Source organism: Thunnus albacares, chromosome 2 (genome assembly GCF_914725855.1).
Source record: "Thunnus albacares chromosome 2, fThuAlb1.1, whole genome shotgun sequence".
Classification (NCBI taxonomy): Eukaryota; Metazoa; Chordata; class Actinopteri; order Scombriformes; family Scombridae; genus Thunnus; species Thunnus albacares.
In genome coordinates this window covers 1,200,765-1,216,052 of record NC_058107.1, presented here as the reverse complement: position 1 = coordinate 1,216,052, position 15,288 = coordinate 1,200,765, and the positions used below count along the sequence as shown (strand labels likewise).

At 39.5% G+C, this 15,288-nt stretch overlaps 1 protein-coding gene across 1 annotated transcript; it reads right to left on the bottom strand.

Moving 5' to 3' along the window:
• Positions 1 to 293: 293 nt before the first annotated feature.
• Positions 294 to 13,934, bottom strand: htra4 (HtrA serine peptidase 4). The gene is made up of 9 exons (XM_044362245.1): positions 13,294 to 13,934; positions 7,484 to 7,583; positions 7,173 to 7,377; positions 4,604 to 4,798; positions 4,460 to 4,492; positions 3,549 to 3,663; positions 3,403 to 3,460; positions 2,591 to 2,686; positions 294 to 939 (listed from the first exon to the last, which is right to left on the bottom strand). Exons 1-9 carry the CDS (start codon positions 13,706 to 13,708, stop codon positions 774 to 776), a joined length of 1,383 nt encoding a protein of 460 aa, XP_044218180.1. The 5' UTR covers positions 13,709 to 13,934; the 3' UTR covers positions 294 to 773.
• Between the last annotated feature and the right edge of the window lie 1,354 nt (positions 13,935 to 15,288).

Sequence of the window (15,288 nt, the reverse complement as noted above, 5' to 3'; positions counted from 1 at the left end):
ATGTATTGTATATTCTCACAACTTAACCAGGGCAGGTATGTAATGTACATTCAAAATTAATGTTAAATTTATATTAACTTGTTTTTTTCAGGTCAAAGGTTTTGCTTTTCTGATTTAATTGTCTAGTAAATGTCGCCGTCTTCTATAACTGGAGTCAACACATAGTTCACTAAGCTAGACGACATCATTGCTAGCGTGTAGCATCTGTAGCCTCACCCGAGTAAATAATCAACAGCCGCCTGCTCGTAGGAAATATGATCCCGTTACACCTTTCATTATTTCTATGGCTGCAACTAAAGATTATTTTCCTTATCAATTCATTTGTTGATTATCTTCTTGATTGATTAATTAATTGTTTGGTCTATAAAACGTCTGAAAAATCACTCAAATGTCTCGTTTTGTCCCGACAGTCCGAAGATATTCAGTTTACTATCATTAAGACTGAAGAGACCAGAAAATAGAATAGACAGTTGGCGATTCATTCTGACTAATTGATTAATCGACTAATCGTAGCAGTTCTAATTATTTCTTTATGTTTTTCAGAGGAACTGAGGAAATGTTTTTGACGTTTTAGATGACTGACAGGTTTTCTGGTGCCAGGTGTACTCATAGTATCCTGGTATGATGTTTGGGCATGAATCCAAAGATCCAATAAAAGTGCACCACACAACATCGAGTAACGATGGAAACATCACCAGCAGCTGCTTCTACAGGTGGTACGATATATCAAAGTAAATTTTTCCTTTAATGGGTGACATTTACAGCCTGTAGGTTTAGTTTGCCTCTTCAGGAATAACAGTTAGCGTTATGTCGCTATCCTTTCGTCTCACCACCACAGAGAGCGCGGCGCCGCTCTGGACGGCCTCGCTCACTTCCTGCGTGGTGTGGACGGGCCGCCCGTTGATGCCAATGATTATGTCGTGGTCGATCATGCCGGCGCTGCGGAGAAAACACCACATAAAGTCTTAATGAAACAGTCCCGACCCTGCTGGGTTCATCTCACACCTTGAGGAAAAGATCATCAAGCTTTAGACGAGTCCTCTCCTGCGTCAGCTTCCCTGAAGGCAACGCAAGACAAGGCAGGTTTATTTGTGAGGCACATTTAACAACAAGGTCTGGAGCCCCCCCCCCCCCCCCCCCCGAGGTCAGCTGAGAGGAAAAACATCCATGTGTAAATCCGTCACTTTGACACGGTTATAGACATTACATGATGAAGCAGAAATACATAATGAAATATAAAAGAAAATACAGAAATAAATACTTTGGGTAAATAAATACATAAATAAATACATAAATAAATACATTTAATAAATAAATAAATAAATGGAAAATTAAATAATAAATAAATAAATAAAAAGTAAATAAATAGGGACATTAATACAAATGTAAATATATCAATTTATGTCGCATTTTATTTTATTTTTAATATTATTTTTGGTGAATTTAATGACATATTAGTTTAATTACCGATTTATTTCTTTTTGAAATTTTTTTTGATTTTGGCAGTTTCTGTCCTCCACAGATGTCAGATGACTGTCCTCTTACTGGCGACGCTGGGTCAAACTGAGTAAAGGCTAAAACACACTGCCGCTGAACAGCACACGCCCCTTTTATTATTCTCTATGTACAGCAGCGAGGCGCACGCTGGCGCGTGTTGACATGCCACGCTGCAATACTTCACGCCACTGTCCTATTTCTAGCATTTTCCAGATAGGAAGCTGTTTTGTTCTTCAGTACAATGTTGGCTCAACTACAGCTGTTATTCACTAGTTTGTTACGTGCTTTTCACTGTATCTACAAGGCAAAAATGAATTAATTGTTGGTTGATTGGATCTCAGATTATTATGTTTTCAAGTTATTAATCAAAAATAGACAACTACAACTCACCCACTGCATTTCGTTGTCCTGCGCTGTGCTCACAACTGGAGTTAAATCCAGGTAACTAATATACTGACGCTTTGCAGCACGACACTTCCTGTTGGGTCGGCACTTGACACGCAGCACTTGACGCGTGTCATGATTGCGGCGCTGCTGCTTTGCGATGTTTGATCAGTGAGAGTATCCTTTAAACTTTTAGTATCAAACTGGATGGTGTTACAGGACTGAACATAATTCATTTGAATATCAACAGCCTGATTTCTTTCAAGCGTGGTTTGATCAGTATAAATCTGATGTTATTACTTTATCAGAAACTCGGCTCACTAACAAAATATCTAACAATGAAATTAAACTTACAAACTTATGTCCTGTACAGAGTCGACAGGGGCGCTGGAGATGGTGCTGCAGCCACATTTGTGGTAAACAGCTGCTCGCTACTATTGCAAGTAAGGTTCATGAAAGCAGTGCGAGTGAACCAAAACAGTAAAGTTTCAAAGCTGAAGATGCTTCAAAGCTCCACTGAGTCTTGGATTATTCTCGACTCCTTTCACATTACATGTAGTCATTTGATCTGCTGTTAATATATTCAAAATATTGATCAGTGGGGCTTTAAATGTTATTAAAATCAGTTAAGGTTCTTCACTCCATCATACGAGAGGTGGAAGTATATATCAGTAACATAGTGTAGTAGAGATTGTAGCTTGACTCTTACCTGGATGCAGCTGTTCCAGGTATGACCTCATAGATATAAACCCCTGAGCTCACATCTGGAAATTCACTCTGTCGCTCTCTCAGATCTCTGATCAAACTGGACACACATGAAGGAAAACAGATTACAGTAATGTAGAAACTGTGAATCCCAGAGAGGACAACTTCATATTTGAACTCATCTTACTCACCATAACTCACCATGTAAAATACACATCTGCCAATTAAAACAACTACTTAACAGCAAATAATGAAATGTTTAGCTAACGAGTTTGAATGATGGAAAATAATCAATTCAAGGTTGAAATATGACTGATAATATTAAAGCAATGGTTAAACATTTTAGGAAATATGCTGTCTTTGCTTTCTTTCCAAGAGTTTTATGAGAAGATGGATATTGATCCTCTCATGAATGTCACATCCTGCCTGGACTTTGTTCGGTTTTTTTGGGTTCCCGGTGGCTTCGGGTGTTGTGTTTTTTGGTTTCCTGGTTTGGTTTTCCCGCCCTGCTCCCTCAGCCAATCACTCCCAGCCTACTCTTGTGTCTAGTCACCTGTTCCCCATTATCCCCTGATTAGTTTAGTTTGTATTTAAGGTCTTGTTTTCAGTAGTTTTTGTCTTGTTAAACCTGTTCTGTTGGAGGTACGACTGTCCCACTTTTGTTTGTATGCTCATCCCTGCTACATCCTGACAGCGATGAAGTGAATTTCCCAAAATGGTGAACTATTGCTTTAATTTAAATGTAATTTTCTCATAGTTGTAAAACGTATGTATGTCTTGCTAAAATCAAATTGAGCTCTTCTGTTATTTACTTACAGTGATGAAAGCTGCAGCATCCGGACGCCTATGTATTTCTTCTTTTGCCCTGTATTTCCTAAAAACAAATGACCACATGAATGAATGAGATCATCATATATCTAGTTCCTGTGATAAAATCAGAAGCAGTGATTAAACATCCTCACCGTTGATTTGTCTGTTGTAGGATTCAGCGAGGAACTGACGTATTCTGTCTGCAGGAATCGCAAAAGAAATTCCAGCTGCCACTTTCAGAGTATTTATGCCAATGACATCTCCATCCTGTTAAACAGGGAGTGGAAGGAGAGCCGTGAGATTGTGGTCTCATCAAGTGTTTCATAGACTTCATAGCTTTGCTACATGGAGAAAGGAAAGAGCAGTGAAAGTAATTTCCCTCTTTTTTTCTTCCAGTGCACATAACACCACTCTTAGTCTATTAAGTGTTATTTTCACCAACCAAAAAACATCAGTCTTGGTTATTGTAGTAACCTATCTGTATTTTAACAGTGAAGCACAGTTTATAAAATGTACCGTCGGTATGGCAACTGTTCTCCTTTAGAAAGAACTGCATTTTTAGGGGAGCGGAAGCTGGAGGCAGCGACCTTGATAAATGAATGTACCATCTGTATGATTCTATTCTGCAGTAACAATGCAAAGACCTCCATAATCAGGTCTTGTGCTAAAATACTGCGAGGGAGGCTTAATCTTCAACCTGAGGGAGCAGACTGGAGGCTGTGGGTATTAAATAAAACAAAATCATGACCTTAGTCCTCACTGTCATAAATAAAACAAGAACGATCACCTACGTAGCAGAGAGCATAGCAAATATGCAAATGACGAGCTCTGCTGCAGCACTCTTGTGGAACAACCTTCCTAACCATCTGAGAGCAGCACAAACCCCAGACTCTGTTATAACAAGGCCTGAGAACTTTTCTATTCATCTTAACTCTTATTGTGTGTTCTATGTTATTAATACTGCAGCACTATGAATGAAAATTAAAGTGCGGTACATATGAAATATATTATTGTTATTATTGTTAACCTTTTACACAAGATATAACACAATAAATCCTCTTACCAAGTTGACAAGCGGACCACCAGAGTTGCCGTACTGTGAATCAACAGAGCAACAAAAGAATTGTTGAATAAAAACAGAAACTATCCGGATAGATCACATGACATGCAGAACCGAGAGAGGGGAATTATCATTGGTCTCACTGACATTAATGATGGCGTCAGTTTGGATGTAGTCCATGTCAGAGTCCTTGAAGCCGAGCTCCAGGCCGTTGCGCTGGGCGGTGCTGATAATGCCGGTGGTGACTGTGTTCTGCAGAGAGAAGGGGCTTCCCACAGCGACCACAAACTCACCGGGACGCAGGTCTGAGGACTGGCCAAGACGTAGCACAGGCAGGGGACTCTGCAGCCAGAAGCAGAAGACATGAGGACATCAAGTGTTTCATTGTAGGATGATTGAAGGTTAACTAGCTCACCTTGATAGATGTCATACAAGGTCAGCAAGGCTACATACGGCTGACCCTCTGCTTAGTGAGAAAGCCAACATTTTAAAACAAAAGTCACGTTGGTTGATTGTTAAAATGCTTCAAACGACTTGTTTTCATTTTGATGATGAAGGCCATGTGATAAGGCTGAAAGATCTGGAAAAGTAAGTTATTTGTCTCTGAGTTGGGATTGTTTTTTTTTTTTCAAACTGCAAATATCAAGGTCAAGAGTGATTCTTTTAAACCAGCATACACGAGAGGTCCTTGAAATGCTCTGAAACCACGACAGCTACTGAGCTCGCAGATTCATCGCCATGACAACTGAGCAAACTGACCATGTGATCCAGTTGAAAGCAATGCAGCAACCTTGACTTGGGATTGTTTTGTCAAAATACCTATGTTTACCTGACAAGCAATCTCTTGTGGTATGAATTTATTTATTTATTTGTTTGTTTGTTTGTTTATTTATTGAACAGGGACGGTGCACATTAATAAACATTGCTGTAAATGCGCCAGAATTAGCCAAGAGGCTATTTTTCATCTGTAGTCCCTGGACAGATGTTACAGAGTCTCCCTACAAAGTTACTGAGATCATTTATAATGATGCATGCAGAACAAATAATAAGATGAACATATTAATATTAATAAATACATCATTCAGGACATCCTGAAAACATGCAATACGGAGACTCATAATACAAGATGTGCAAGAGAATAAATACATTTAAGATATTAATGTTAATAGAAATGTAGATTGAAGAATAAAGACTGTCCCCTCTAAGACAGGAAGTCGTATCACATTGCGTTGATATCTTTAGGAAGGAGGTCAGGTTCTCAACCTTTATCAAACAGTTTTGCCTGAAGATCTGAAAACGCCTCTTACAATTGTTTTTGTAAATTATTCAGTATGGATCGTTTTGTATGGAGGTGAAAAACAACCTGGCTGAGACAGAAGTAGGTATGTGGACTCTTTTTGTAAAATACTTTATGTCTGAGAGCAAAAAGTGAAATGTTTTTGTATGAAGCAGATTCTTTATGTAACCTTTAGTGAATAGTTTTCATCCAGATCACGGTTTATCTAAAAGTATGATTCAAAGACGATTGTTGAAGAGGTTTCGACAGCCTCTGCAGAAATGTCTTCAAGAAGTACTTTAAGGTTTTATGACTTCAAACTTTGACTTTAAAGACAGTATTTCGCTCCGTCCATTAAAAAGGTTTACTTCCATCAGTGACATTTCTGTTGGCGGCTCCACCTCTTAGGAATTATTGTGACACTCAAATTAGAACAAGAAGTGAACCTTACTTGTAACCCTACCTAATATTATCCTGAATATTATATCATTTTCTAACGAGTCATGAGGACAGGTATACCTACTAAACATTTGGTGTAAAAATAAAACAATCTCTGGTTAGTAACAATTTCAACAATTTCCTTCTCAAGCCCAGTGTATTCTCCTGGTACAAAACAGGTGCTCTGCATTGGAAATGAGTGTTTGTTTCTTTTATAAGCTTCAATCTATATGATTTTATCATGGGATTTGTTCAATAAACCAAACTAAACTAAGCCTTCGCTTGTCTCTGCCTCTCTCCTCGTATACTAGGCTGAAGCCGTTTATCTGTGGGGTGGATTATACAGTAATGCTCAGCTAAATTTATGGCCACATCTCCTGGGGCATGGAGCCTTATGTCAAGACAAATTTGCCTTTTAGGCAAGCTTAAAAAGACCCTCTACTAGGAATGTAACAGAGCTATAACATTGTGCAGCTGTCACCACTCCCAGGTAAGATACATTCCCTCACCTTTACAGCAGTCAAAGACAGTGACTCTGGTTTTGTGCCTTGTGATCGTGACATATTCTTGTATTCAGATCAGTACTAAAAATGCTAATCATCTGCTTCATGCTGAGTGAAGTCTGACTGAAGTGGTCAGGAGTAGGGCCCATTCTACCATACAAAGCAGTTGGTTGTGTAAGAGCATGTCTGAGCAGTGACATGTTTTATTCAGAGGGGCTCTTGCAAATACACAAAAAATAGCTGAAGCTTTGAATTTACTAGACATGACCAAATACCCCCCCCCGGGACTTTCAGATGACAGATTGACCATGCTAAGGAATAGTCTAATTCTGGTGGCCCTTGATGACTTTCTCCATGGAATATCTGCCCCACTTTCTGTGCAGGATTATGAGACTTTGATGTTAGCCGCTGATGACAAGCTGCCAGGCCAGAGGAAAACACAAGGCAGAATTTAGACTAAGGCCCCTTGGGGAGGTGAGTGAAAACACCGGGCACTCACATCTGTCTCGATTTTGATGAGTGCGATGTCCATCTTCTGGTCCACGTCCTTGACTGTAGCGTCGTACTGAAAACCGCTTTTCAGCTCTACTTTTATCCGCTGCTTGTTGGTGAGTACATGCGCATTGGTTACGATCCAGCCGTCTTCTGACACAACAAACCCAGAGCCGCTCGACACAGAGACTTCCTCGCTGGAATACGGCAGTCTGGCAAGAGAATCGCAAAATGAAAAGATTGTTTTATATTATCAAAGACACACTGAGGGCCACACTTTTAATTTTCTGTCTTCTTCTTGCTTCACTCAGTTTTTACCTTTGGAAAAGCTCAAGATGTACCACAGCTGGAACAATCTTGTCCACCACATCTGCAATGAAGTTGAATTTGTAGCGCAAGCTCTCTGGATGTTGCATTCCTTTGAGGACACATGACGACAAATAAAGACAAAAAGTTTCACAAAATTAAAAAAAGAACTATTATTGGTCACACTAGCAGTGTGACTGTAGGGATGACAGTGTTGATGGACTGCTGGTCCAAACATCTATAATGGATCACTATGAGATATTAATTGTGCCCTGCGGATGAATGCTAGTGACTTTGTTTATTTTCCTCATAGTACCACCAGGAGATTGACATTTTTGGTTTTGAGTAAAATATCTAAAACTTTGGCCTTTTAGGACGACTGAGTCTACAACCTGAGAGACGGTAACATGCTAACACCAACATGCTAACATGTTCACAAAGATAATGCTAACAGCAGGTACAATGTTCACCATGTTCACCATCTTAGTTTAGCATGTATCATGCTAACATTTGCTAAATGGCAGTAAACACAAAGCACAGCTGAGGCTGATGAGAATGTCGTTAATTTTGCAGGTATTTGGTCATAAACGAAACTATAAGACAAACTGACATTTTGACGGGCTAGATAAAAAGTTATGGGTTCACTAAAGTCGTTGCAATTTATCCTGAGGGGGACATGAAGAATGCAGCATTCTGGATGATTTTGTGGTGTCATGTGAGCCCATGTGAGCTGGTTTTAATTGCACACATGACACAATCATAAAAACTTCCTTCACTCATTTATTTAGAATATTGTTGGATGGATTGGCATGAAATTTGGTACATACATCAATGGTTCCCAGACGATGTATCTTCATGACTTTGGGGATCCCCTGACCTTTAATCTAGTGTCACCTTGAGGTTAACATTTTTGGATCAGAGCATTTATTTTAAAGCTCAGCTGGCTTAAGCTACAACCAGTTCCTAACATTACTTGCAACATTTTTATTTGTCATTAACTCATTTCACAGCCTGCTATTCCCTCCCTGCCCTACAGTAGTCCTCAGTCTCTCCCACCTTCAGCCGTCACCTGACTCCCACCTGAGCACATATCACCAGTCCCCTAATCAGCTCCCCAGCATATAAACCCTCAGCTCCCACAAATGTCTATTATGTATTCATCTGGCCTTCTTGTCACTTGTTTCTGCCTGCTTGTTATGGCTGTTTTTGGACCTTTTCCTACCTGACAAACTACAAATACAGCTAACTTTGCTTTAATTTAACCTGCCTGTCTTTGAGTCATTGCAGTCCATTACCTGCAAGACCGAGCTTTTGCGCTTACAGAGTAGCTAGCTTGGCTTTTAGACTGATTAACTCAATTAACTCAGTGTGGATAAACTTTTTTAATATATCGTTCCTGCCTTGTCCACATAAAATCTAAAACATATTAGTGAGATGTGCATTTGGCAGTGATGCAATAGAAAATAGTGAGAGGTGAGACAGATCATTTTCCATTAACTTCTTATCATATGAGTAAATACTTCATGCTTTCTCAGAGCAGATTACACTATGTCTTACCTCTCAGGCAAGTAGTGGCACTTCATTGCTCTTCTTCTGCGCTTTAGTGGGTGATAATTACACTGAAATCATGGACTAATTTGCAAGCACAAACACACCTCCTCATAAACACACAGATCAGATTATAGAACAATACATGTTAAAGCCACATATTTGTCTCTGTTGCCCTGCCAACACACTATTTCTATACTAGCTGTTTGTCTTAAAGAGGAACTGGAGGATCAATTCTCAACAGTTGGATTGTACAGGTAGGGTTTCATTTAAACTGCAACCTGCTGTAGACACCTGCGTTGTGCCACCTCGGGGCAGTACAATCTCCTCCCCAATAATATCTTGTGTAATCTCTGTCCTGAAGCCCCTGCACTCACTGACTGATGTTGTGTTTACAAAATTGCATGAATAAACTTGTCTCTGCAGAAACAGCCTTAAATGCAAATGACATGGTGCCTATTGCCAAGAACTACTTTGGCAGAACACCAACTATTTTTGCCTGTCAGAGAGCTCCACTAACAAATCAACAATATGCTCTCCATTGGCAGGAGATCGTGTAGCTTTCTCTATTATCTCAATTACACTGTATAGCCATGCCAGCTTGTACAATTGTGTATAACCCATCAGATGAATACCACTTATACTCGCCATGTCATCTAATCTGTTATTGAGTCTCCAAATTGTAAAACAAATGTAAATCTCCTTACAGAGTGCCACACAAATCCCACACTAGATTCATATTTGTTTCCATTACAGATGTGCATTATTTTAAAAAAAGGGTACCATGTTTTGACCTTTTACTGATCTTCAACACAGTTAAACCATCTCTACCAACTAGTGGTGAATATGGTCACCATTTATGGTGGACTAATCATATTTGTTTAATGCCAGAAGATTTAAAACGTGACTTTGCTCCAGACTGAAATATCTCATATTAACATCTGTTGGATTGCCATTAAATGTTATACAGACATTTATGGTGCCCAGAGGATGAATCTTGATTACTTTGGTGATCCCCTGACTTTTCCGTTAGTGCCACCAGCGGTGTTACATTTGTGGTGAAATGTTCTGTCAAATATTAGATGGACTGCCATAAAATTTGGTACGCACATGTCCTCCTCAGGGTGAATTCTATTAACTCTGGGGATCCCTTAGCTTTCCATTTTCAAGGCAGGAAATGGTCAAAAAAAAAATTTAAAAACCTGCATAACTAATTCCCATCAAACCTTGTCTCCTGAAAATTGTGAAATTGTTTTTCTATAGCACTAGGTTGGTGTTTTGATGTAATAATGTAATTATGTTCAGCGTTATCTGGGCAGCATTATGTTTTCTATGTATGTTGTGTTGCAAATTAATAGTTTATCAATGTAATTTCTAGGAGACAGGTTTGTCTCAAATGTTAGCATACTAATGCTCTAAATTAAGATGGTGACCTGCTAAACATCGGCATGTTTGCGTTGTCACTGTGAGCACATTAGCGATAGCATTTATCAATCAATCAACATCAACATCACATCATTCACATTGTATGTTACAAAAACATTTTAAACTATATTAGATGCAACTTTGTAAAAAAGAAGGACAGAAGGAATAGATTGCTAGAAATAATTTAAGACCAATTTAAGAAGTAAAGTGCCGGGTACATGGCATTCAAAACAATACTGGCATGTCCATTAATTACTGATGTACAATATGTGGGATGACTGATTTTATATAGACATTTTTCTTTGCACAGGGACACCGTCTCCCTGAAGGCAGGAGCTGAAAGTGATGATTCAGGAGATGGAAACCAAGATTTCATCATTGTCATTTGTGCAACTTGTTCAGTTTGTTCACATAGTGAAGCTAACGAGTGTTGTTTACAGCCTGCTGTGACACTGGTAAGTATCTCAGAGCACCGTTGTTCTCATTATAAACTATTGTTGATGATAAACTTGTTGAATTATATCAGTATGATTATTTGGCATATTTTGTAGAAGTTTTCAATGAAGATGCAGTGACTCATCAGGTAACTCCATGGTGATACTGCTCTGCCCCCACTCACACATTGAAGTGTATAAGAAATACTCTTGTGTTTAAATACACAAAGCTGTGCAGAGTTACAGCAAGATGAGGATCAACTGCCCAAAAAGCTGAGCTGGTTTTTGAATACATTCATCTTTAAAAATGTATGCAGAGTAGTGAAAGGACACTTTTACTGTAAACTGATGCTCATTTAAAAAAAAACTGTGTAGAAAAAAGAAGATTGGAAACATGATGGTTTCATCGCAGCCCCAGACAGAGTGAAAAATGTTAGTTTAGTTAGAAAAGTTAGTTAGAAGGTTTAGAGGATCATCGCCAATACAATCATTTTGCAAAAAGCATTTTAGATATAAGAGCTATTTTGCTTTGACCCCAGACTTGAAGCTATGAAGAGGACGAGCACCTACATAAAACTAGAACATACTGAATTGCAACATAAATATTGTTTCCCAAGGCTTTAACAAAACAGTTAAACCAGCCGAAGCTTTCAAGATAATTAAATAGTGAGTGCAGACATCAAACATACTGTTTATGAGGTTTTCAGAGGATTGAAAGTGAACACATGACCCTCTATGCAATGACAATATCTCAACTAACAGAAATAAACAAAACAGCCAATAGAGAACACAATCAGCGGTTCAAAGTACGAGCTGTCTCTGTTCAGTATTATGGTAAATGCAGGATAATGATGCTCTTTCTCTCTCTCACACACTCAGACACACACTTATCTTGCATTAAGCAGACAGACAAGCTGTAGATATGTCACATTTTTTTTGGCTTGTCTGTTTCCTGATCACCCTGGTAACTGAGCAGCAATAGAAGGTGATGAAATGAACTGACAGGCCTCTAGACATACACACTGCTCTCTGCCAGTCACATGACCACATTGTCCTGATTTTACCTGCTCTGCATCAGTAGCATGCGATACAGAAGTTCGCATTTTCTCATTTGAAGATAACTACTGTGTTGGTTTGAAAGGTTTGTTTATCAGAATTACTAGTTACTAATTACTGGTTTGGATTTGGGGATTCTGAATGTTAGTTTTTCCCAAAAACCTGAAGAGATTCCTATAACATCAAGCCACTCTGCTTTGTTGTGGTAGAAAAAAAAACTTTTATTAAGCAGCAACTAGATGATTACAACAAGACAGTACAGCAGTCTTCCTAACCACTCGCTCACTCATATTATTTTTCATTTTCATGGCTATGCATTGCGTATATGTCATATAGTTGCAGCAGGGAGCAGTCCTGCTCGGGTAATTGGAGTGGTACCTTACTGCAGAGTCAATTTGTTCTACTGTCTCCATTTGCAATCCAACTCTAGTGTTCTTGACAGAAATCATGTAACGCTCAGTGAGCAGAGACACCAGAACCTTAAATGAACAAACGGGGCACATCTAATTAGCTGGGTTGCTATACTTTATTTCGGCTCTATTTTATGATTTACAAACGAAGAGAAAGGAAAGTTATTACATAATTACATCATCACAACAGTCACATTGTTTTCCTGTGACTACTATGACTGGTAACCAGGCTTCATTAAAACAACTCTGTAGCATCTCTGCAAGTTTTTGCATACCTGCTCATAAAGAAAAGAAAGGCAGTAGGAGGCCTAACGCATGATGAATTCTTTCTCCTCTATGGGTGACTATGATAAGAAACTGCACATTATGAAAATGGATTGGACAGGGTAGAAAAATGAAGAAGATATATTTGCACAGCAGTGTGGTGCAGGAATTCCCTCAGGAGAATTAAACACCATCACTGACTGCATTTCGTCTTGTTGCTCTTCTGAGTATGAACATGCAGAGCACTGGAGGCACACTATATCAAGCTTTCCGCAGAGATACATATTCTAGATATATATCATTTTCATCCGATATAACAGTCTCACACAGTCTCCAGAATGTCCTACTAGCTTCTCAAGTCAAATTAAAGAGTACAGGTGATGATGAGTCTTGTGCAGGAGTTTCTCTTTGGTCATTTGTTTCGTCAGTTTCAGTCAAGTTTGCAGAAGCTGGATATTTCACCCATTTATTCAGTACTTTTAGCAAACTATTTCAATCTCTCTGCTTACTTCATAACTACTTCTGAGCAGCAGCAGGTGGTGTTCAGGTGACTCAGGTTGGTGTGAGACATGTCCTATTGATTTCTACCTAACCATAAATATACTTCTTTTTAACCAATTAGGTATCTATTCCACAATCTTTCCATGTACCTCATGTCATCTGCAGAAGAACCTCCAAAACTCACCTGACTCACATCGACCTCTCTGGATCAGAATGACCGGAGCGGTCTCTCCGAGCGCGGCCCTCATGTTCTCGGCTCTCAGGCGGCAGATGCTGGGGTAAGTCCTGCCGTCGCTGCCGCAAACAGGACCGGATGAGGCGCATATGCACGTGCCCTGGAGTCTCCGGAGCTTCCCCGGGACAGAGTCGCACCGCAGCCCGTCCCCGCAGGAGAGGCCCCGCTCCCCGCACACTTCACCCTCCCCAGCCGCGCACACCACGCAGCAGCCGCATCCGTCCCTCACCTGGCCGTAGTAACAAGTCTGAGGCAGGACGGGACACCGAGCAGCATCACAAACCTGCGGGCATGTTTGTCTTTTTCTCAGCAGGCCTGCGTGAACTGCGAAGGAGAGGAGGCTGAAATAAGCCACAAAATTCATCCTGAACTCGCAAAAGTCTTCCTCTTCTAGTGGGTGGAAGTATGTCTAGCCCCGGTGCTTATGTCCTCACCGATAAAAGTTCAGTTTACACCATCAAGATAATGTCAGCGCTGTTCTGTGTGGCCCATAGGATTGGCTAAAGGCCAGTGATCTTCCAGTATCAGCATGCTGATACTAGACTCATCATGTGTGCTGTGTCATTATGTCACTAGCACGGAATCCAGATGCTTCAGGTTTGATGGTAGGCTGTGTGGTTTTTTTTTATGTGGAGACCCAAAGGCGATGTAGTCTCTGCCTCCCACTCACACAAAATTGCAAGTGATAAGTGGAGCAAAAGGTTTTCTTTATAATCTGGCAGGTTTAACGCTGGCATTTAAAGCTGCTGTGAACCAGGGGGCCAATTATAATTGACATTTACAGTATGTTCTACATAGTGCATATCATTATTATATTCTTCATAAACAAAACACTTCAGTGTGTTTTTTGGAGTTGGCATGGCACATGACCTTAAATGACTTTATCATTATATATGTATCACATTACCATAGACCCAAAATTACAGACAGAAATATACAAAAAGCCAATTAACAGATGGAAAGATAAGAAAAATAATTATAGAGAGGCAGAAAAAAGAAGGAAATAACAGGACAAACTATGAAAAAAGAAAATATTACTTATAATAATGAACTCAAGAATGTATTAGCCTCCAAGAAAGTCCCCTATAAAACTCTTACAAGCTGATATGGACACATTTTTGCCAAATTTGAACCGTACACAGGTAATTAAAAACTGTATTAAACAGTGTGAAGATGCTTTAAAGCTGCACTAATCAATATTTTTTAAAATAAAAATGGATCAAATGATTCTGTGTAATGTAAAAGCGGTTGTTTGTAGAGATGAACCTACAAATTATGATTTCAGTCTACAGATAGTTTTTGCTACTTTCAGCTCAGCAGGCATCTGTTTTTAATAAAAAACCCACTGTGTACTACCTGCCCCGTATCAAACAGCAGCCAGACAATGTTAGCAACTGGTTTGGTGGAGACCAAACCAGAGCTGAAAGCTAGCCAGAAACATGCTAACGTTGCACCATTTCTGCCGGTTGTGTAAATAGGCATCTGTTTGTTAACATTTTTGTCATAACCACTTTATAAGATGATCAGAACAATCAATGAATGCAGGGTTAAGCAGAAAGGCATACGTAACTACAGACATTACAGTATTTTCTGCCTGGTTTTCAGACAACATGCTGCTTCATTCTATTTGGCAGATTTTCCTCTAAATTGGACCCGGTGACTGATAATGTAAAGCACATTGTGGAGGCTATTTATCTTTTGATTTATTTTAATTGCACCAAGGACTCTAATTTAGTGGGCTGATGATTTCCTGATGCACCTTTAAAGGCCCAACCAGTAATATTTGTGCTTGTATCAGCTGAGATCAGTTTGAAATGTTTATAACAAACACTGCTGACCTTTACCAGTATCACAAAACAATAATAGCTGAGAATTTGAGAGTGACAGCAGGTTCCCAGTCCTGAGTTTTGGTCATTAGGTGTCGATCATACAGCGTGCCTTATT